General features: G+C 37.3%; 2 protein-coding genes across 2 annotated transcripts in view; both read right to left on the bottom strand.

Moving 5' to 3' along the window:
- Positions 1-24,285, bottom strand: part of LOC120343543 (uncharacterized) — a 218,506-nt gene that overhangs the window by 125,178 nt on the left and 69,043 nt on the right. The window lies entirely within an intron of this gene.
- On the bottom strand, positions 16,778-18,801 carry LOC120343537 (SPRY domain-containing SOCS box protein 4-like). The gene is made up of 3 exons (XM_039412745.2): positions 18,432-18,801; positions 17,657-18,258; positions 16,778-17,448 (listed from the first exon to the last, which is right to left on the bottom strand). The coding sequence occupies exons 1-3, from the start codon at positions 18,701-18,703 to the stop codon at positions 17,321-17,323; spliced, it is 1,002 nt and encodes a 333-aa protein (XP_039268679.1). The 5' UTR covers positions 18,704-18,801; the 3' UTR covers positions 16,778-17,320.

Raw genomic sequence — 24,285 nt, 5'->3', positions numbered from 1 at the left:
GTTTTTCATTGACGCATTTAATGAATTTTTACAGCAATATTTAACATACCACACAAGATTATCTGGAGTTGACATAGATTCATTGATATTTCTCCCAGATAACACCACTTCATCCGACAGTGATGCCAGATTACGTCCAATTTTTGAAAGCAAAAGGAAGCCTAGTCCTATTTTATATTCAAATTTGTTGCGTTTTGTAAACTGGTCGTCTGTGGTTAAATCTTATAATGAAGCGTAAACCAGTGGTTCCAAATCGGGGTTCCACCAGCGCGTTTTCATTCAAATTAGAGAGTCTATTTCTTTCATGGACAAAGTACGGCTAGCGGGCCAATTCCGGCCCGTTGCGTAATTCAATTTGGCCCGCCTGATACTGCCACAACCAAACTAAACCCAAATTTTGATGTTTCAAGGAATTCGTTGAGATTGTGATTAAATTTAGTTTTGCCACGAGGCTTATTTTTTTCAACTTTTGCTTCTGTATTACTGTAAATATTGTTCATAAAATATAACTTTTCACGTCACACTTACATGGCCCGTCAGTCTAGGTGGGCAAAAATTTCGGCCCTTGGCCCAAAAACCTTGCCCGCCCCCCTGGCCTATATTAATAAATATACGTCCATTTTTTAAATATCAAATACTTATCATGTTTGCCACTGTTAAAAAACTTGCTGAACTTTAAAGATCATTTTGTTTTGCCTGTATTAGGTTTGATTTTATATATATTTATATTTTCCACACTCCAGATAATAATATCGAATCTCTGAAATGTTTCGTTTTTATCAAAGAGGTTGAAAAGCACTGGTAAGGAGGATAACTGACAAATACATAACCAACGCGAAGACTATATGAATGATTTACGACCCACACGTGAGCTCTATTGGTAGATTAAGTACGCCAAGGTGAAGACACAAAACCCGACTACGTCACGTGCCAATTGACCACAAAATTGAGCAGGATAACAGCAAAACAAAGTAAGAATGTGAAGTTAGTAAGCAAATAAATTGAGTATAAATCACAGAAAATACTTCACGAAAACTACGAGGGTCGTCTCGTACATACCTGGTAATGCCAGACTATTTAACGTTGTTTTGAATACCATAAAACAAGAAAACAAAGTCAAAATGTTTCTTGTGTTTTGCTGAGAACCAGTTAGGCATGTTTAAAAAATGTAAAAATAATTTTATAATTTATTCTAATTCAATCTTTTGATAGAAAGTTTATCGATTCAAAGCTATTACTATAGAGTGCTTGATACATCCACTCTGAACAATGCCCTGGATCAGCAATGGTTCCAATACATTTGAACCCGTGTACATTCGAACGACGTACATCTGAACCCACGACAATTGCACCTGCATACTATTGCACCTATGGAAATTTTTTTTGTTTTACGGATATTTGAACTCATACTAACCCTAACCCATGGGTTTTAGCAACCGCATATAGATTGAATCCGCGGATATACACATGGGATCAAATGTACGGTCACCATCAGCAATATGAAATGTACCAATTGCGCTGGAACTATTTTTGCGACAATCGTATATATACTAGAATATCACCCTGTTACAAAGTCATCCACTGTGGAATACGGATGAGAACAAACAAAACTGCTTGGTGTCGGGTTGAAAATGACGTTTTCTCAGACAATGAATATATAAATCATCAGATCCATGACTGTATCTATAACATTCACCGAAACCCGTCATCAATCCGGTGCGATTACTTTTCAGTTTGTTTGATATTTGTTTACTCACATTGCTACGTTAAGTTACAATAACTAGAATTTTCACACAATTTGATATATACTCTCGTAGTAGTACGAAGGTAACTAATTTTAATCGCCTACTTTACATCAAGTTGTGTGAAGGGACTGAAGCCTATAGGCAGGGGGTATATTCACTTGGGTAACACATATCTCAGAATAGAACTAAAACAAGGGAAATCAGAATAAAATTATGGCCTAACCCTAACCAGGTACACACACTGCGGGAGTACCCAAATAACTTTTATATTGACGAAGTCTTTGTTTATTTGGCCATCAATAGAATATGTTTACTAGATAAACGATTTACCAGCCACGAAGCAGATTAATACAGCTTAGAATGAAATCCACTCAAGTTCATAAGATTGTTCAAGTTAGTAATTGTTGAATACTCATTATAATAGGATTATAATTTTAAAATGGCGTGGGAATGTATTAGAAAATATATCTTAAATCAAAGATCTAGGATTTATTTTAGTTATACAGATTGCCGCTGAACTGAAAAACATCTAGCGAAAAATACAATATTTAACCAATAAAAATTTTTAAGCAATTGATCCAGTAGTCATTGAAAAAAAAACGCCTTTTTCACAACAAGAGGAAAAGTTACTGGAACCGCATAAAACTGTGGCAGTACTAAGATATTGCGCTTTTTTGTTTTCAGTCTGTATCAGATACATCTATTTTATTCAAGAATAATTACAATAGAAAATCTGTGTAAACTTCATTATACAGTTAACAGTAAAAAATGTTTGATGTCAGATTGCAATCGCGACGAGATAAAATGCCAGCTGAGCCAAACCATGATTATTCGCTTATCTCAATATTTGACAAGTCTTTCAGACTGTTTTTGATCGCATGGAAGATATAATCTCTCTTATCTTTATAAGTTGTTACAACAAGGCTTGTTATCAAGATATGTGAATCCATATACAAATGTGACTTCCGTATGTATAGTCAGCACTCTTAAAATCAAAATTCAAAGGATTTTAGACTACTTTAAATAAATATTTCATTTCGAATAAATTTCCTATTTATTGAACTGATTCAAACTACTAATAAATAACTCCCAAACCTTTCATAAAGTCCTAGAATGCTCACAGTTGTTGCGTGGTGATAAGGGTTACAGTATAGGATGAATTAAAATCGACTTGACCTCGTAGATATTTGATGCCTAATTCCTCACCGATAATGTGATAATTAGAACTGTCGATATGTCGAACTTGAAATTTTTTTTGTTCACCTAAAGGGGTGAACTGCCACTGCCAGGGGTGGTGGTTTTGCGGGTCGACCATCCGACAGACATAGACAGGAATTTTTCGCAGCCTAAAATGCTTTTCATACCCCCAAGACTACTAGAAAACACGCGTATTCTAGCGTTCGATCGTACCCGCTAGCTGTTTCGATCCAACTTGGCAAAAAAAATCTTACCCCCCCCCCCTTTGAAAATTTCTGGATGCGCCCCTGAATGGTAATCCCGTAGTATGTGTACCAGGTTAGGGTTAGCCATAATTTTATTCCGATTTTATTGATTTAGTTCTATTACGAGTTAGGGGACTGTCTGTGTTCGCCAAGTGAATATTCCCTCTGCCCATGGGTTTCAGCCCCTTTATACAACTTGATGTAAAGTAGGAGAACAAAATTAGTTACCTCCATATTGGTATACATACTTCTGAAGCGTCAAAACAATAGCTATTTGCATGTGTAGGGGTGGCTCTGTAAGCCATGTTTGGAGCGAAAATGTGAAAAGCTATGCTGAAGAGCATTAATGGTCTGACCCGTATATGCGAACCATATATGAGTCGAGCTTTATGGTTGTGTTATCTGATCGTTATAGCTTGTTTAGACCGGTTTTATCCAGTTAAACAACTCGACCACAAGTTGATGGTTGCAACATCAAATTGACACCAATCTGTCTGCAAAACGATCTGATAAGATCTCGCGGTTTGGTATTTTAGCTTCCATAGCCACAGAAATCAACCAAATGAAACAAAATCAGTAATGATTACGTATTACTCAATGATTCAAATATTTAGATTCCTAAATTATTTAGACAGAATTTTACTGCCAGAAAATCAATGAAAAAGGCCTTAATGAGCATTTGTGGTGTATAGTTTGTTAAATATCCCAAAAATATTCTGAAAGATACTTGGACGCAATGTCGGCCGTGAATATATGAAATAGGTCATCTATCCATCATCACATAACTGTATTCTGACTATAAAAAATATAATAAAAGTAACGTTTTAACCAAATATTTAAATTATTTATCAATACCAATCGCGTATTATAAAAAGATGTCAATATGAGCGCGTGTTTGGAAGAAATGTAATGCCAGATAATCAATGAAAAACACATCTATGAGCAATCAGGTCGCAGTTTATCAATCTAAAAAACCGTTTCACTCTGGAGTGAGTCACACCACATAGGCGCAGCATATTGGGTAGGCAATGCGAGAAGGACTCTCAAGTCTTTTTTAAAATAGTAACTCCTTACACACCTGCTTTTGCACAGAGCTTTCTTCGGGATGACTGTGGGGACGCGCCTTGTAAAAAACCTAATCGCCAAGACAAGCATGGGATTCATTTTCACAGTATTTTCTGGCAATAATGAGTCATATTTAATTATATTTTTCGACAAATACGACCAGTTTCTGCTGGTACACAGTTTCGTTCAGAGTGAAAACGCTTTATTAGAACATAAGTCAGTCGTTTATTTTTTCACATACTAAAAATACAAGTACACAAACAGAGACGTAAAATAAAAAATAATGTATTTCAGCGCATAGGGAGACACGATAAACCAGTTATGGTTATCGTACAGTGTCATCTATGCGTCAACACCAGCACTGGGACTCTATCTTCCTAGCTCTATTTCAGAAAACTGAGCCCGACTTTGAATCATTTGACAAATTGGGACTTTGACTAATTTACTTGTGTTGATGATTCACGTGGAGAAGCGCTAACACTTCACCGCCAATTACGTTTGTATCTAAAAATGGAATGTTGCACTGTAAAAAAACGTGGAATTTACTGGCATTTCGTGGTATTAGTACGTGTAAATTCATTATTTATTAATAGGAAAAAGAAAAGCGCAAGAAGTCGAAGTGCCGCGGATAAGATATATTTCTGTAACGTTCCGACTGATCAAAGTTTGACCTGTTTCAGACAAACATTCAAATTTAAGAATACGATAAGGAAAACGATTGCGTATATTATGTTCACTCTGCTATCGCATCATTACATTACCGGTTCACAGATCCATTAGCGCACTGGTTTTCAATGGCCCACCTCTGGGCCACAGAAACGTATTTGGGCGTGCCCCACATATTAAAAATTGCTAGAGTTATTGATAAACTAGTTAAACTTTGATTGTAGTAGCAACAAATGATGATGCTGTTCTTGCTACTGAGTGGCGATTCTAATTTTAATTATCATAGTGAAAGTGTATATTTTATTCAAAAAGGATTACATGTTTTTCTGGTAGTTTTCCCCGTGCATGAGAAATCTAATCGGCAGGTTCACAGGATTTTTTGAGAAACAAAAGTGGTCCACGGTAGAAAAAATTTGGGGAACTACTGCTAGCGCAAAAGCAAAGAAGAATAAGTAGTTAGATCAGGATAAACCTGATCAATAATAGTTCAAGTATTAGATTTTGCAATTCAACTTTGTCCAAAAAACTAATAATTCAATATCCCCGATTTTCATTAATAAAAATTATTTTTCCACTATTTCAAATTTTCACCAATATTTATTTCACCGCATTTTAATATGTCAGAAGAACTACTATTGTTGCCAAATATGTCTCAAAAAGCGACCTCACAAGCGGAAATCGGTTCAGCCGTTATTTCCGAAAGGAAGGAAAGAGACGGTCGCGGTTGACCGGTTTTTAAAAGGCGGAATTTATAACGATATTACAGACAAGACATGAGATATTTTGTTTGATAAGCCAGATCGAACCGAGAAAATAATGTAAAACTAAAAGAAATTTTACATAATAAGTTTGTTGCGGGTTTTTGTGGCTATTTTCTCAACTCAAATCGGGTCTTAAAAATTGCTTCCCGCAAATACTCATTTTTTTCTTATTTAGATGGAAATAAACTTTCATTTAGGGGCATAAATATATATTAAATGAATCTTTTTACTGAATGAAGTGTTGGAAAATAGATAAAATTGTGATTTGGTATTGATATAAACGCCACGCAAATGGTTGAATTCGTTTGTGTCTTCGTATGTTAGTAACCACACGGCTCTATTTAGTATCAAGAGAAAATGGAGTCATATACAAGCGTATCTTCCACATGTCTAACTGACACAGACTCCGATGACACTTCATTATATGCTCTATTCTCACTGAGTGTACTAAATCTTCTCTCTAAATGAGGCTCTAGACGAGCGGATGTTTCAATTCACATAAAACTAGAGAAATTAGAATATAAATTGGATGAAATAAAGCGTAAGCTTTGTACTTTTGAGTGTTTGGCAAGCGAAGCAAAACTGAACTGATGTTAGTATATTATACCAAGGTGTGTAACCGCCTCGTCATAATTGACACTGAGTCAGACTATCATACTTGTAAAAAGTATTATATAGCATTCGGTAATGGCGCACGTATATCCGTTTTCTGAAGGAGAAAATGTCAAGTAAAAGAAGATAAGAGCCGAATGTGGTTTTAATTTTGAGTAGGATGATTTCACATGAATAGACATAAAACAAAAGTATTGTCTGTAAAAACGAAAGCATTATCCTTTAATGTAAATATTAGACTGTCTGGAAGAATTAAATAGGTTTTAAATGTCCGCCTTGAAATTAACCTTCCTGGCCTAAAATGGGGAGTTTCAATTCAAAGTTTCCCCTTGAGTGTCATCGCTCGGTTCTTATCCAGGAATATAACAAAATTGAGAAATAGAATATTATTACCACGCTCATTTTTACATGCAATAAGTGGTCGTATCACATTTGCAGTGTCAATGAATGAACTGGTTCGTATGGATATGCTCGTGATTACGCGATTTAGGAAATAGATTAGTAAGTTGTACAATTTCGTCCAAAGCGATATCTCGAGCCCTCAACCCAAAAGCTAAGAGCCAGTTTTAATCTTATACAGCAGGGGTGTGCTGTGGCCCACGGGGCCAAATACGACCTACAAGGAAAATTTGTGCGAGAAGTGCCAATTTTGAATCGTCTGCGGTCCGCGAAACGAGTTTTCAATTTAGTTTAATCTGACACATGCGTATAATTAGGTTCCATTACATTTGAACCCACGACAATTGCACCTGCATGCCATGGCACCTATGGATTTTTTTGGGTTTTACGGATATTTGTACCCATACTAACCCTAACCCATGGGTTTTAGCACCCGAATATTGATTGAACCCGCGGATATAGAGATGGGTTCAAATGTACGGTCACCGTATAATTACAATCCTTTTGCGTTGCGAAGCCTACACCTGAGTTCAATTATTATCTATGCTTATGACGTTAGAATGCCCAAAATTTATCATCTGCAACTACTAAAAAGCCTATGTTGAATTAAGGTGTGGCCCGCGGTTTCACCCAGTTATTTATATCTGGCCCTCCTGTATTAGGGTTGCACACCCTTGTTATAAAGGAGTGTAACACAACGTATCGATCTAAAAAAAATAGCACGCGATAAGCAGATAGACAAATAACAAGCTTGCCTCAAAAGACTCGTACGTGGAGAGATATTCAATATACAAGTTTGGTCAAGTAAGATATTGATTGAGCCCTAAATAAAAGGTGGAAAAAAGTTATGGAAGAAATGACCACTGATGCCCCACTAACCACGTGTATAGATCTTCCTTGCGGGACAGAGTGCAGTATATATGCAGCTAAAATAAAAAGCAGTATATATACTGCACTCTGTCCCGCAAGGAAGAACTATATACGTAGCTGGGTGTTTCCAAATCTAGCGACTGTTAGATATTTTGTTATTAGTGTTAAAACTATTTGTAACTTATAAAAATGTGTTATGTATTTGACTGATCACATCTGGGACATAGACATGTTTCAATATTCAGTTATTCAATTAATCTCAATCAAGCTGACGCCGCTGCGGATCAATACTTTAGAAACCAATCAGCATATTGATCAATTATATTAACTGATTAACAATAAATATTATTGTGACGTGTTCAAAATGCTTCGAGTGCTTCTAGTTATATGTAATACGTTACAAGAAATATTTCAATATTAGGTTATTTAATTATTCTCAATCATGCTGACAGTTGACACCGCTGCGGATCAATACTTTAGAAACCAATCGGCATATTGATCAATTATATTAAATGATTAACAATATATATTATGATGACGTGCTTTGTTACGTCCAAAATAGGTTTCATACGTAACAATCCATACGTATACAGCACAATTAATACGCAATAATCTCCAATGACGAGTCAGTTTACATGAATGATTGAGTATATTAAATGGAACCGAAATCAAAGCTTAAGAATTTCCATTTGGAACTGATTCGAAAAATTTAAGATACTCCCGTAGTGTGTGTACCAGGTTAGGCAATAATTTTATTCAGATTTTCCTTATTTTAGTTCAATTACGAGTCCGGGGACTGTCCAGGTTGGCCAAGTGAATACCCCTCTTGCCAATAGGCTTACGTCCCTTTACACAACTTGATGTAAAGTAGGCGAACAAAATTATTTACCTCCATATTGGTACACACACTTCTGGTGCGGCGATTTTAATACGTGAGTGGCCCTTGAGATGTTACTAGACCTGAAATGCGTCGCGGCTTCCTCGGTCAGACGAGGTCGTAAATTTCCAAGTCGGAAATTAATTTAACGAGCGAATGGTCGATGTCTGGGCCATCCTCGTGAGTAAGCAATTCAATTAGGTTTTGCTTTTATATAGAATTGTTATTTTTATCGGATTTGAGGTGGATCTTTAGATGGTTATCGTCGTGTGTTTATTTTACTTTCCTTTTCATTCTATGACGTAGTACAAAGATTAAGTGAAGTTTAATATCAATGCGTTATGATGAAATAATAATACGACATGGCATAATGATATCTTTTGTATTGTGTTTACACAAAGATATATTTTTGGAAAAATATAATTTTCTCAAAAGTCAAAGAGAATAAATATAAAGGCGCATTGTGCGAAACAATACATATTATACAGTACATTATGTATTGGTATAATGTGTAAAATAATACTGCATAAATGCATGCTGTTTCCTTATAGCCATTCTGCGAATTGTTGTGCAAAATTCATTTTCGGAGAAGGCCATTCAAATGGCGATTACAGGCCATGCAACAATCCCCCTTCGCAAAGAATAGTTTTTCTAGTATAATACACACATAAGATGGCACGAAGAGATTTGTGTCACATCCCCATATTGAGAATTGTATGATATTATGATGCCATTTTTGTCTAGATTTCAGTATCGCCCTCTTTATGTGGATCTAAACTTTCCTCTGTGGCGCATGGTTTGAGAGGGACTATCTGAAAGCGTAAATTACATGATTTCATTAGTGCAATTGCCAATGCTAAACACGTTTACTATCTTTAACTAACCTGTCACAGGTTAGAAACATCTCAAAGTCATGTCAGCAGAGATCAATTCAAGTTATTCATCGTTTTATCAAAGATACCGTTGAAAAAATACCACATATTCTTGCAAAAAGCATTCCGTATTTATGTCACATATTATTACCTAGTCCTAGGACAGGGGTACGTAAGCTTTTTAGCCCACCTAGACTGGCGGTCCATGTAAGTGTGAGCTAGTTTTAGCTGAAACGTTGGTTGTGGCAGCATCAGGCGGGCCAGATTGAATAACCTGACGGGTAGGATTGGGCCCGCGGGACATAGTTTTCCTATGTCATTCCTAGAACATGTTCGGCGTTACGTTGGGTCGGAGGCTTTTTGAATGGCGATTGGGGTCGTGTATCTACCCCTACCTATTAAAGGTGTTTTTTTACGATCTGTGCTCACCAAAAAAAAAAACATTGCCGTACTTTGTGGAAGAACGGGTTCTTCACAATTGTATGTGGTAATGTCGGTATATACGGAAGAGTAGTACCGGTTACGACCGTCTCGTCATCGTAATGCTACGAAATTGATGCGTAAACAACATTTTTCAACGTGAAAGTATCAATAAATATTTTGTTCATCGTCCGGTGTTTTCTTATAGCAATATTTACTCGGAGTCTACGTGACAAGCGCAATGGTATAATTTTATGTTGGCAGTATGATATACAGATTTCAGATTCATGCCCTTGACAGTTTACAGTTCACTTCGTCACCGTGACAAAATTGGGGTCCCGAATTATTCCCGCTATCTACGTTACAATTGTGAGAAATTTCACATAAAGGGTGGCCAGACAGCCGCTGTTGGCTACTATCGAAGATTATATAAATGGTATTATACCCAACCTAACCATTAACGAACATAATTTGCCACGTATTGATTCGGTACTCCCGTAGTGTGTGTACCAGGTTGGGCATAATTTTATTCCGATTTCCTTATTTTAGTTCTATTACGAGTTCGGGACCTGTCTGTATTAGCCAAGCGAATATACCTCCTGCCCATATAGGCTTCCATCCATTTACACAACTTCATGTGAAGTAGGCGAACAAAATTAGTTACCTCAAATTTGGTACACACATTTCTGGAGCGCAGACGATTCAGGTAAAATCAAAAAATAACTGACCTTTCGCGGCGTTGATGAGATATTTTTGAAAAGTCTGGGAACCATTCCGGTTCGGCGTTGCGTTGTTAATGTATTACTCCTTGTGACGGAAATCTTCAATATTCGTCTATAACACGATTAGAGAATATGAAAATAGTTACGTCTCACGTGACATGGGAGTGCAGCTGCACCAAATTTATTTAGATTTCCCTGAAATCACACCACAAAATTTAAAAATCAATTATTATCAAGGTTGCAAGTCAATAAAGTGAATTACATTGCTGCAAAGACTCTTTGAAACCTTTTACTGTATAAGCAAGTAATTACACATTATTCGACCCGCCAATCTCCAAGTCTATATCGTTTCGAATGTACACTAATGGATTTCAAATTTCTTTATAGCCCTGTGAAAACAAAAAGCCACTGAAATCCTGATTGGGATCATATATCAATTCCTATTCCCAACCATTATTTTAAAACTTTCAGATGTACCATTTCCATATGTAGCGGAGAGGCATTAGATTTCTTGTATCGTGACCGTAAATGATATCAGAAACTTGAGTTGTGTCCTTATTCCGAACCATCATTTAATGCTTTCCGGTGTACCGTTTCCATATACTGCAAAATCATTTCGCCTTATTTCTGTAATTCTAGTTAACAAATTAAGACTTGGGAGCAGAGTAGTGTTTTAACGGTATAGCAATAACAGCAATAAGACGGAAGTCATCGGTCTCTATAAATTCACCGTTTACGGACGAATTACTGCTTGTTTATTTCTCACGGTAAAGATAATTAACAGAAAAGTAAAGTAATTACTACTCCAAATTTGTTATCATGTAATGGTATAAATCACCTGACTTTACGACCTATTTCAAGAGACGCGCGGGACAAGGAAAACTAGTTTTTGTTTACATATGACGTCACAGGTTTCCTGTCGCCGTAAATTACGGGATCAGTGCCGTGAAAGGGCGGACCGCAATAAAACGCCATGTCAAAAGAGTTCGGCGAATTTAAGACAAAAGTTTCAAATGCGTGTGCTTATAGTGCAAAGTTGTAATGGAGTTTGACCAAGTTGGGACCATTAATGAAGCGTGCGTTCGAAGTACGGGCCAACTCCGACCCAAACCAGTATAAGAACCGTTTGCTACAACGCCTAGTTCTACACATCTAGTTCATTTACAGGATTAGCTGGGCCATTGTAACATTGCATTCAAGAGAACTATTATCACAATATTAACTTAACATACAATGACTGGTGTAAAACAAATATATAGGCTGTCCATAAAGTCCTGAATTTTTTTTTAAATTGCAAAGGGAATTTATCGATACCATATATATATTGTTTTGGCACTCACATATGTAATGAATGAAGTAAAAATAGTTTAACAATTATGATTGAAAAACAACATACCCTGGTTAAGATATATTTAGAACTGACTTTATATCAAAATTGAAATTGTGAAGGGATTTCATGCACACCCTGTATAGTATAAAATAGGTGCTCCCGAAGTATGCGAACCAAGATGGCGGACATCGGAACGTAACATGGGTAACAGGTTAGGGTTAGGCGATAATTTTTTTCCAATTTTCCTTATTTTAGTCCTATTATCAGTTCGAAGACTAGCCAAGAGCCTCCCGTAGTATTTATACCTAAAATTATGGCCTAACCCTAACCTAGTACACATATTGCATTCCGATGTCCGCCATCTTGGTTCGCATACTTCGGGAGCCCCAAATAAAGTTTTTAAATACTTAAATGTTTTATTGGACAGAATTATAAACTCACAAAGCGAAGTTTTTATCTGATCATGTCGCAATGCCAGTTAGTTACATCTGCAAGTACGATAAACACGTATGATTTTAATTTGAAACTTCTGTCGATGTAGATTCTTCGACAATATATCTATATTGAATGATTATACAATCAAAGTAAAATTTACAAACTTCTTTCGCAGTTAATTGAACGAAATTACAATGCCGGTGAGCTACTTAAAAAACGTGTGCCCGACAAGTGCATTGATCGTATGTATAGGTAATTATCGCTTCCTTCGTGGAATAATATATAATTGCGGAATCAGCCATTCTATAGATTACTAATTAAGGTTTTTCTCTTTTCGCGGCTTAACGTCGTTGCCGCGGGCATGTTACAACATCCGCGATCTGACTGATTTGCAAGGAAGATAAAAATTATATCCAACGACAATTTCTTTTGTTTATTTTTGAATTTTTAAATCTCTGGCCTAGAAATCGTTGTCTCATTTTGTATAAACATTCGTGTTAGAGTTGGCGCATTATTCTAAACCGCACTACCGTTAATTTAAACCGCATCAGAGCAATCAGCAGTCTAATCTCAACTCAAAAATCATAAAATTTAAAAATTGAAACTTGTATTGTAATTTTAGCACCCGGCGTCGAATATCGAATTTGCTGCTTTAGACCAATAAATTATACAGTACCGAGCGTCGAATGCAAATACTGCAGCGTATGACTAATTTGTTATTATCGATTGTGTGGGCTATCAACAAGAAACATCTTTACACATAAAACTAACCCTGTTTCATTGAGAATGGTTTAATATAATGGTGGCAAGTTTTACCAAATATAAACACTAAATTTAGCACTCCACAAGTGTGTACCAATATGGAGGTAACTAATTTTTTTTGTATACTTTACATCAAGTTGTGTGAAGGGACGGAAGCCTATGGGCAAGGGGTATATTCACTTGGTTAACACAAACACTCCCCGAACTCGTAACAGAACTGAAATAAGAAAACTCGGAATCAAATTATGTCCTAACCCTAACCTGGTAGACATACTACGGGAGTTCTGGTACACATACTACGGCAGTACCCTAAATTTTGCCAATAGCTCAAATAAAAAACACTCAAATTTTTGAAGGGTAATCTTACATGTAATTAGAAAAATAACGATACATTGCATAAATATTTCGAGCCATCCCCAATTGTCCAAAATAAATCCAAGTGCTGAATTATGCCAAGTGTCAAAATAAGAAAATGAACAAGTTTTTAAAATGGCATTGTACCTGTAAATTGTAAATTATCGAGATGTACCATAAACTTCCGTAATTTTATAAGTAAAAGTCGAAACAAGGCTTTATCCCCGTTTTTTAATGAAGTAGCAGCTTTAACCATCGACGAGAATAAAATTCTAGAAACCAGACTTTGAATGGTATTAATTATTCATTCGTCTATTTCGAATTATTCAGTATCGATCAAAATTTACGTTTAAATGAAGACAGTGTTATAGTAATAAAAGTACTTTTCTATGCGATCGAGTATAGCGATTGGATTATTCTGCCTCCTTATCCGCTACCCATGTCTGGTGTGTTGGAAATGAACGGTATTTATAAACCTTTCAATTCACGCTTGATAGATCGCAGTGAATTTTTTGGTTGAACGAATGCGCCCTAAAACCTCGCAAGAGATTTTTCAAATGGGTGGCTTATTTCCTCACGGCCTTCGCAAAAATTAACATGGCAAAGTGTGTAAAGGGCGACATTTAATTAAATAGATTATGAGCATATAATCGGAACCAGGTGACACAAGACTTTGGGTCGGAGTAATCGGATTTTCAACAAAATTCACTTTTTGTCTTCGTTTTTGGCGATGTGCGTAACACAGACAATATTTCATCAAGTCTTTTTTTTATGTTAACCCTTTCAGTGCTATAGGACAAGGTAAATATTAACTACTTTAAAACAACAATATATATCAAAATCACAAAACTAATGAGTTTTGGCTGCTACGGCTTCCCTTCTTGCAGTGAAAATGTGTTTTTTGTTTGTTTGCAATATGGTATTTTTCGATAAGGGACTTTATATATGCGTTGCTATTTTCTATTTGGTGATAAGCAAATTACTGACGGGTAGCTTGATATTTCACTTTTTACCTTCGTTTTTAGCGATGGAATACAACATTTCGCCAAATAGGGTTTTCGTATCGTTTTGGTGAAATAGTTCAAAGTGGAGACCAAGTGAAACAATATATAAAAAAGTAACCTAACTTTTTTAATTTAAGTTTCGGCTGATCGATGTCATTGACCGGTAACAGATTCTGTTTTCCCACGGTTCACATTTTTATTGAAAATGGGATTTTATCTCGCCGAATATACAGTGTGTTCATAACGTCATGCTACATTTCCAATTTTATTATGAAGCCAGTTACAATATATCTTAACAAGGTTTGTTTTATTTTAATCGGTGTTTTTTTCTCTCCATTCAATACCCATTAATATGCCCAACATTAGTTGCGCTAAGCGCATTAAAGCTATTTTACCTAATGAGCACCCTCTGATATATCTGTCTTGTCTTATTTCCCGTTTGGCCATAGAACAAATTACAGATTACTGAATGAATGTAGCTCATGAAACCCCCGATGGCATTGTATATATCTATAAGTTACCATTGCATAGACTTCAATTCCTTGGGAGGCAGAACTTTATATCGTTAGCCAAGCTAACAATAGCTTGACTCATGCACGTTTCGATGGCATTGTCTGATGAACAAAGCAACGATCAAAACACATGCATGTGGGTGTACCGGTATAATTTCCGTCATATAATATGGAACATGAGTTTGATTCAACAGCAGTTTCGGTTTGACACTTATATTCAAAACAATTTTACCCATTCATTTATGAAAATTCCTGTTCTTTATTTAGAAATTAAACAAATTTGCGACTGGGAATTTCCAAGTGAACGTCCCTGATTTCCTATTTTCGCTTGCGCGGTGACGTAGGCTACGGAAGCAAGGTACAGTCTTTCATTTGCTGCAGTGTAAACTTAAATACTAAAACCTTGATTTAAAGAAAGATCTCGAAATTAAGATAATAATAATCTAGTCTAGATTAAGGTCATCGAATACGTCGGCTGGTCTATTAACGCTATCTATGAGGATATTCCCATATCACGTAAGCAATCAGACGCGCCGTTTCAGCTGAAGATAGATAGTTAATTAAAATGCGCCTATGACATCATTTTCTTTATGAATCACAATCACTATCACGTTTTGCGTGAATACGCACGATTGGCTCAGGGGTTTCACTTCGCTGACGTCCCTATCAGCAGTTTAATGAAAGCCACGAATAGCACGGAATTTACTCTTTCAAAAATAAAAATAGCAACAGTATTATCCGGAAGTCAGATATTAATATCCAACGTATTCGATCGCATTATACAGTGTTCATAAAGTCTTGAATTTTTTTCAAAATCGCGAAATTAATTTATCGTTACCATATATTTAGTTTGTTGGCTCCCATAGGTAAATTGAATTAAGTAAAAATTTAAATGAAACGAACCTAGATATACTGAAAAAGTTTTTTCATAGAAAAATTGGAAATATAACGGGACTTTATGAACACCATGCAGATTTGGGTTACAGTAAATATCGTTTGGCGCGAAAGGACAAGCACAATCCAGAGCAAACAGTTACATTCTATGGCGTCATATGACCAAAATGAAATGTTAAAACTCGTGCCATGTCGGTTTTCTGTTGCCGTCAGTTTTCTCGAACGACTGCTTTTAAACAGTCATTATGAGTCACGTCCCCGTGTAAGCATACTTATGACACGTAGGTGGCAATCGTTTCAAGCAGGCATGAATATACATATGCAACTCACATGAATCTGTTCGCACAAGGAATAGTCCGAAAGGCGTATATACATACCATCGTTACATTTCATACTATTCCCAAGGAAATTGACAGAACAATGACTATCTGAAATGGGAAAGGAATATTCTGTCTATTCCACTCCCTTCTAAGCTAAGATGTGATTTTACTACCAGAACATGGACGCCATTACTTTCCCCACGTTCGCCAAAGTAAACATACACACGTGCGTACTACAGATCTGCTGGCCAGTCCGCGGTCAGCTGATTAGACTGGACGTGACAATTATCACCGGTTGCCAGACAGTTCAACCAAATGACAGACTGGCGAAATATTCCAGAAAGGAAGCCCAAGTTCAAATGCAGCACGCTTAGAAACCCCGAATCATTCTGGTCTTCAACCTGGCAAAAACACCCACTGGTTGGCCGAGGTTGAACCATACGTGACGAATGTCACCGGTGACATGAGTCAGTTACACTCAATGACTGGATTGCGATAAAACCCCCAGAAAAACTGCCGAAGCTCAGATACAGCATCTGTCGGCCAGCACGGCGTATTGATTGGTCTCCCAGACCATTCTCAACCACCAAGCCAGACTTTGAACAACGACTCCTTAAACCCAGTCGACCCTTACTTGCTGTGAACCCTAACCTAAACCCGTCGACCTATAGTTACTCTGAACCTAAATCAGACATTACAAACTGTAACCAATGAGTAACTTAATTCATAATTTAATGGCAAATAGTTTCGTAAATAAAACGGTTAAATAGGAATAGCAACAACGGAAAGAAATAAGAAAAAGTTGAACACTCAAAAGACATTAGCCTAGGTGTGAGTTGGTCTAACGCAAGCTTATTTTAATACGGTTTACCGTCAAGAAATATTGCACTAAAATCATAAGGCAGAGCACAAAAGCAATACCTGCCCGAAGTTTAATAGTAATTTCATGGGGTGAAAACAGGCACATACATTTTAAAAACAGTGAATCCCATGCACTACTCTCAGAAGGGATCGCATAAATAAAACCAAATTTACACTGGAAAACCTATCCCGTGGCTCGCCATCTTTGAAAATAAAATCGTCTGGGCAGGCCAAATACCGCAGACCCTCACTGCATACCGGAACGCGGAAAAATCTTGTGTGCAAATATGGCATGGTGCATCGCCTTCGAAGGCGACAGTACTGAACAGTGGATGCATACATGGACTGTCAGCACCATAAGTTTTCGGAACACTTGCATGAATATTCCCACGACGAACTATCGGTACATGATGTATCGCTTTACGGCGTTTGGTAAAGGCAAATCGTCAACTTTATGAAGGTTTGGTTTACCGAGAGACATTCTCACACGTCTTCTGCAGAGTTCAGCAAGAGGCAATGGTGCAGCTGTGAAAAAGAAACAGCGTTTTAGTGAAGGGCAATCGAAGGCATTCGGGTTCACTTTCGATCGACTAGTCTTTAAAAACAGCACTTAAATAGAGTCAGTATTTCCATTCAGATAATACAAAGGAATATCAAGACCAAAATCGACCGAATTCAAACTAATGACTTTATAAACTAGGAATAACAGGAATATCACAGAGAAAATACTTACGATCTAAGCTGTTGATATATTTGATTCCGACTTCACAGTGGCCCCATACGCAACTGATGACAGGGTACAATGTTTTGCCTTTCAAGCCAGAGAAAGCAATGCCAAGATATTGTCCATCAGCGACGTAACTTAAGGTACCTTCGTCCATATCCAAAACGACAAGGATCTTCTCTGGAACGACGAAGTTTTCGTCAGCGTCCAAGAAAGTGGGATAAACTTTGCTGCCGCCAGCTTTTTCGTCCCGGTGGTGTTTGCCGCCGTGGTATAACTTGTTGCGGCCTAAGTCCCAACCCCAGGAGTTTTCGTTAGATCCAATTAGTGATCGATATCCTACGCATGTCAAAGGGGCATCAGCAGTGGCGACCCCAACGACAGCGTGCGTGCCACGTTGCCTCGTGTTCCACGAAACTTCCCAGCAATGAAGTCCCCGGGAAAACCCGATCTTGCCTCTAACACCATCTGTAGATTGGGCAACTGGGTGCCTGTGCATAGTTAAATCGTCGTCTTTAACGAATACATTGATGCTTTTATCTTCCGAATTCCATCCATTTTTAAGCTGGTCTTCTTTATTTGCAGGTGGCATATCCAAAAGAACGTCTAACCTGATAAAAGAGAAACAATTTAATTCGGGTCCATTACAAATGGCCTGAAACCATTGCGCAAGGATGCGGCCGCATTTTGATTTATTTCACCGGGTAGACAATTTAAAACAACGAGGCAAACATAACACATACAAGAATGAATACCAAAGAATTTAAGTTTTTAATACACTTACCTATGCGGACATTCTGGTTCTACACCAGACGCAGAGAGATGATTTCCATTGCAATGTCTATGATGGTTTCTTCGGTGAGGATCACGATGACTATGACGTCTGCCATTGTGCTTTGGTGCGGAATCTGAACGTCTATTTGATCGTGCAGTTGATCCACCATGGCTGCCGCCACTAGAATGATGTCGGGATGCCGATCGTGATATTATCGGTTCAATAAATGCCAATTGTCGCAGTGGTGATCTGCCATCGCTCGAAGATATTTTCTGACCCATAGTGTTTTTAGTAAAGCTACGCTCTCGAACCTTTTGTCGATGATTTATTATTAAAATTATGCGTAAATAAGCAAAGAGTTCTGTAAAAATAAATGATATAAGAGTTAACAACGCTCTACCACAATTGCGGAAATGGTGACGTCGCGTCCGCTAAACAGTCGACTGGCCGTTTGCGGAACACACATGCCTGTTTAATTACCACCCAGGGGGAAATTATAAACGGTCAATTAGTTTTATTACAACCCGGTAATCATCCAATAACCTTATTATTTCGTTCACGGACATATGCGGTAAACTAGCTCACTGTGGACGGCAGAGAAAATTTGAAATGCGACAGATGTGCCGCGACAAACCGCTTTGAAACCAACATAGGAACTAGAAATTATCGGGGACACGTCGAAAACAAAGCCGTGCCTCCAGCAAATGCCGCCAACATGAGTGGCCAGAGCTTGTTAAGAGTGCTGGGTGTAACGCAGTACCTGCCCACAGCTTGTACAATAATAGAATTCAACATAATCGTAAGACCGTTGCCAATTCAGTCTTTATTGGGCAACCGAAATTAAACTCTACTGTAACGCTGTCAGGACACTGATAACGGATTATAAGTTCGCGAGAGGCCGCGAATGGCTTGAATATATGTCGAGATAGACTATTCATTCACAAGCTCGCCATTCATGAGGTTTTACTACGCTTGCTCTAGAGCAGACGTAAACATAACACATCGACAACGCCTCGCCAGTCGTGCGGCTGAAGTTTTCCGCTGAGCGCTGTAATTTTCCATTACGCAGTGGTGTTTAGGTTTACAGCGCGTCGTTTAGTTTAAGAACGCCCGATGTTTTAAGAAAATTATGGGTTTCGGCTGAAATAAGCAATTTGAAATTTTAATTCCATGTTAGAATGATACTCTCTATAAGAGAATTGTTCACCATAGCTTAGTATAGTAATTCAGCAAATTAATTCGAAACATTTTAGAAGTTAGATAGCGTCAGTTATATATTGTTCCATGAAAACCCGATAAGTTACATTTCAAACTTTCCCATTACATGGCTTCGGTACAACACGAAGGTGATTTTTTTAGTTAATTTATGTAGTAGGTACGTAGTCTACTATAGCTCGCAAGCTTAAAAGTCCCTTGCGCAGCCGTTTGAAATCCGTGTGCCGATGGCTTCATTATATTACGCTCCAGATTGAGGAATAGTACTGTACAGCATTGTGACCCTCGTCGATTCACTTGCTTATACCAAATAACCTAGTAACTAGAATTTCCAGTCTAATAAGTTAAGCATCGCAAAGATACAACAAAACATGCTAAATATCTCCAAAACAGCGGTCTATGCGTTCTTCCAAGTGACTAGAAACCACCACTCATAACGGTTTCAAACAGCTGACATCCTTTTAGAATGAAGAAGATACCATTTGTGATATCAGAAATACCAAACACGAACACACACCACCGAACGGCCACGCTGTCAAGCACTAATGACTGCCCCGTATCAGACACGTCTGAATTATATACTAGATGTAATTTTCCATTGCGTCAATTCTTGCGAATAATGCTCTTAATAAAGAGAATAAAAGAGAACGAGCAGAGTGAGAGAACGGCAGCATCGATTTTCGAATCTACGCGGGAGAGGAAAATATAATAAAAGAGAGAAGCGATTATGACGTCGAATTAAGAGTGGGAGACAATTTTTCACGGAATAATAAAACGTCTGGCGGGCATAATCTCTGTATTTGCGAAATAATTCCTCAGAATTAATGATTTCGCCGACTCTGCTGCCTCGCCGTTTCGTAAACATTTCTCACAGCAGCTTGAAGATAAACAACAAACGTTGGGGATTATTATTCAGCCTAGTTTGATTCCTTTAATAAGGAAATACAAGCACTGCATCAACATTCTCCAAAACAGATTACGGCAAAGTCAAAGAGGTCCGAAACTTGTGATGTTTTTAGAAGTCGATCAATACAAATTGGCCATATTAGCTTCTTTTTGATGTTTATTGCTAAATGTGCTTACTAAAGCTAACGTTTGAAAATATTAAATGTTTTAATTACTTTCTTTTCACGGGTAAAGGCTTATGTCGTCACAATAATTAGATTGTTTGAAGTTTATGACGGCACAAGCGAGTTTGTGGGATTTGCAACGCGTGTTGTTGTTTGTTGTTCAGCACATGCACCGTTTTGCGACGGCAATAAACAATATAAGGAGACTGATTTAATAGATTAATATTACCTTAATATTGCTCGTAAACGCTCTTGCGTTGTTTACTGTGTCTACTGGACTGATGAGTGATGACCGTGCTAAAACCAACTGAATTTTCTCAACTTGGCACTCATATCCTTAAGTCTAGCATCTACCGCTTGCAAGTTAGATACGTTCCGTTCCTATGTTAATAACTGGTAGATGACATGACTGTACGGTAGTTCCGTGTTGGAGTAACGGAAATTCGATTGAAAGAGTACCTAGAATTCAACCGGAGACGGATATGCATAAACGGTTAGGGACAATTACCGATACGCATATTTTCGTTTCGTAGGCTTTCATTAGCACATGACCATGAGTGGTTGCATCGAAAATTAACACGTAATGACTGCTTTGTCAACTTTAAAAATCATTTATGAAATATTCTTCCTGTGTCTGCTAGCGTCGTCCTCGCTTTTATGCAACTCAAATCCTCGGTAAAGGTTGGGCACTGTTATAAATATTGCAGGGTCCAACCCCTCATGCGGATTTATTTAACTACTCATCGATAGGATAGGATTTACTTGTTTATCCCAGGGGAGCGGAAAGCCGATAATACGGTGTATCATATGTCGAACAATGGCATCTTGTCCGGTTACCAGTCTATGCCGGTATGGGATTAGTTAGCCAGTCATTTGTTTTCGGAAGCATGGACTTTATATTTAATAGCCTGCGTGCTTCCATCAGACAAATCGAAGATCTGTGGTACTGTTAGGTTCCGTGTACATACTCCTTCCTCATATTAAATATTTTAAGTCAACTCAATTCATCAGCATTATTGAAACTATTTTTAGAGTTTATTGGTCATGAGTCGCAACCTTCTTAACTAATACTCGCGTTTTCAAAAGCCGAATGTCTGCTCGCATGCAAGTAGAAAGCGAGGGGGAACCTCACAGGCAATAATTTTAATCATTCGTATAAAAACCTGGTAAATCAATTTGAAAACGTTGCATGACTTCGAGAAACATGTCTATGACGTCATAAATCGTGCTTTGTTATACGTGTCATATTACTTGACATGTTTCATTATTGTCTTGGATTGTGACTGAACAATTTATCAGAAATAGTGTGACAAATTAGCGAGGATTTGATTTATTTTGTAATTATTACACAGTAGCTGACACAAATCCCAATATACAAGAGCCAAGGGTACTGCTGTAGTGTGTACCAGGTTGGAGTTAGAGCATAATTTTATTCCGATTTTCCTTATTTTAGTTCTATTACGAGTTCGGGGACTGTCTGTGTTAACCAAGTGAATATACCCCCTGCTCATAGGTTTCAGTCCCTTTACACAACTTGATGTAAAGTAGACGAACAAAATTAGTTACCTCCATATTGGTACACACACTTCTGGAGCGCCAAATCTTTTATGTGTCACCTGTAAAAGTCGGGTAAATTTCCATACCAGGCCGTAAACTTGGGAATGTGAACCTAACAAACAAATAAACCACAAATTTTATTATGAAGTACATGTGTATGTACACATAGAGACTGTTTGCACCATGATAAAGCGAGGCAGAATGTAGGTATAGTTCAAACAAACAACTGAAAAATATTTGCACCTTTGTGTACAGCAATCTAACTAACGACACACCCATTTCTATTTTGTACTAGGAGAAGAACGATTTATAGCTTAATGAGAAGAAAAATGTATTACTATTTTTAAATAAATAGTTCGTTATAAATTATTTAAGAAAAGGGATGATATGTCACTATAGCCTATATAAACTCTCAAATCAGCGTTTCACTAGTAGACAAGGGGCGCATGTGGTTCTACTCTTGATCAAAATTGTTCGCTACCATTAACCCGCATCGTAGGTCTTTTCATCCTATGGTACCCTGCTGTAAACTGGCTCTCAAAGTAAAAAAAAGTGCCAAGCTTGTTTACTAGTATACCACGTTGTTTTTCGAATTACTCGGCACAGTGGCTGAATTACTGAATTTAATAGTTTATTCCGAACCCTGTAGAATACTAAATTCCATTCGCAACTTTGAATGGAATGATCGGAAACATTGACACCTCACGTAATTTACGTCAAAGCAGAAATGACCATAAAACTTTATTGTTTCCAAAGTCTGGATCAACAAACCATAAAAACTACCATTGTTCGGAAATGGAAAGCATTAAATTTTACTAAGCCAATATTTCGTATGTCGTGCGGCATTGAACAACTTATAAGTTACACATCGGATTTAAGAGTAATTACCGAGAAATAAATATCAATCTATCTCGGTTAAATGGTGTCGCTGACACGGTGACTTGATAGTCTTTCGCGTGTCCTCGTCAAGTGCAGTCAATATTTCATATACGTCGTATAACTGGTTGCAGTGGTTGGGCTGTTGGATCTCGGGAAACGGCAAAATTGACCTGATGTTTATATGCAATGATCATAACTCTAAAAAACATATAAACTATAGCCCAGAACCGCATAACACAAGTTTGCAAAATAGAATCATATATCCCGAATTTATCACACTTTAATATATATACGTTTTTCTTTCTCGACTCATTACTTTTTCGAAAATTGATAAATCCGTTCCACCATATACATCTAATGATCCGATTTTGACTCCATTCAGAAACTATTCTGAATCTGATATTGACTTGCACGACAATCTACATCTATCTAATCTAAACTAAGGAAAATAATCCTCGATTATATCTAATGCAAAGGTAACAAAGTCTGGGAATATTTGACGATTTCCCACGCGTTGGTAAATTCCTAAGCTGACTTTTTCGTTCGTTCTCAAAATATTGTGATAACTGCATGATTCCATATATATCTATTGACATAAGCTAGTAACACCGTGCCTTTCATCCTTTATTTCAACTTTGACAATTGACATGATATCCAATATAAGCAAGCAACTAAATGTCACCAGTGTCAAGTTCTCAGGATATTCTTATCTCAACACAGATTTATTCACTTCGTCTCATCCAATGTCCATATTAAAATCTCCAGTTCTTGTTACTTTATTATTGTTACGATGACTGTATTTTTAGTTTTGTTGTTTTTCGACGAAATTCTAAATCTATCTTTAGTCGCATTTGCATATATGAAGCGTGAGAATATTCTAATCCAAATACCTAATAATTCAAATATCACATACAGACACTATTACATCATATACCAGTTACATAACATTGAAGCCTATTTACTTGTCGGGGTGCTCCCGAAGTATGCGAACCAAGATGGCGGACATCGGAACGTAACGTGGGTAACAGGTTAGGGTTAGGCGATAATTTCTTTCCAATTTTCCTTATTTTAGTCCTATTATCAGTTTGAAGACTAGCCAAGAGCCTCCCGTAGTATTTATACCTAAAATTATGGCCTAACCC

The sequence above is a fragment of the Styela clava genome, chromosome 3, assembly GCF_964204865.1.
Source record: "Styela clava chromosome 3, kaStyClav1.hap1.2, whole genome shotgun sequence".
NCBI lineage: Eukaryota > Metazoa > Chordata > Ascidiacea > Stolidobranchia > Styelidae > Styela > Styela clava.
The sequence above is the reverse complement of the archived record's forward strand: the minus strand, read 5'-3'. Positions and strand labels throughout refer to the sequence as shown.

Excerpts from the sequence above, each read along its gene's own strand:
- LOC120343537 (XM_039412745.2), bottom strand. The coding sequence starts at position 18,703 with ATGGGTCAGAAAATATCTTCGAGCGATGGCAGATCACCACTGCGACAA. Across the intron at positions 18,259-18,431 it reads GAACCAGAATGTCCGCATAG|GTTAGACGTTCTTTTGGATA; the intron begins GTAAGTGTATTA and ends CTCTTTTATCAG. Across the intron at positions 17,449-17,656 it reads ATATATCAACAGCTTAGATC|CTGCACCATTGCCTCTTGCT; the intron begins GTAAGTATTTTC and ends TCTTTTTCACAG.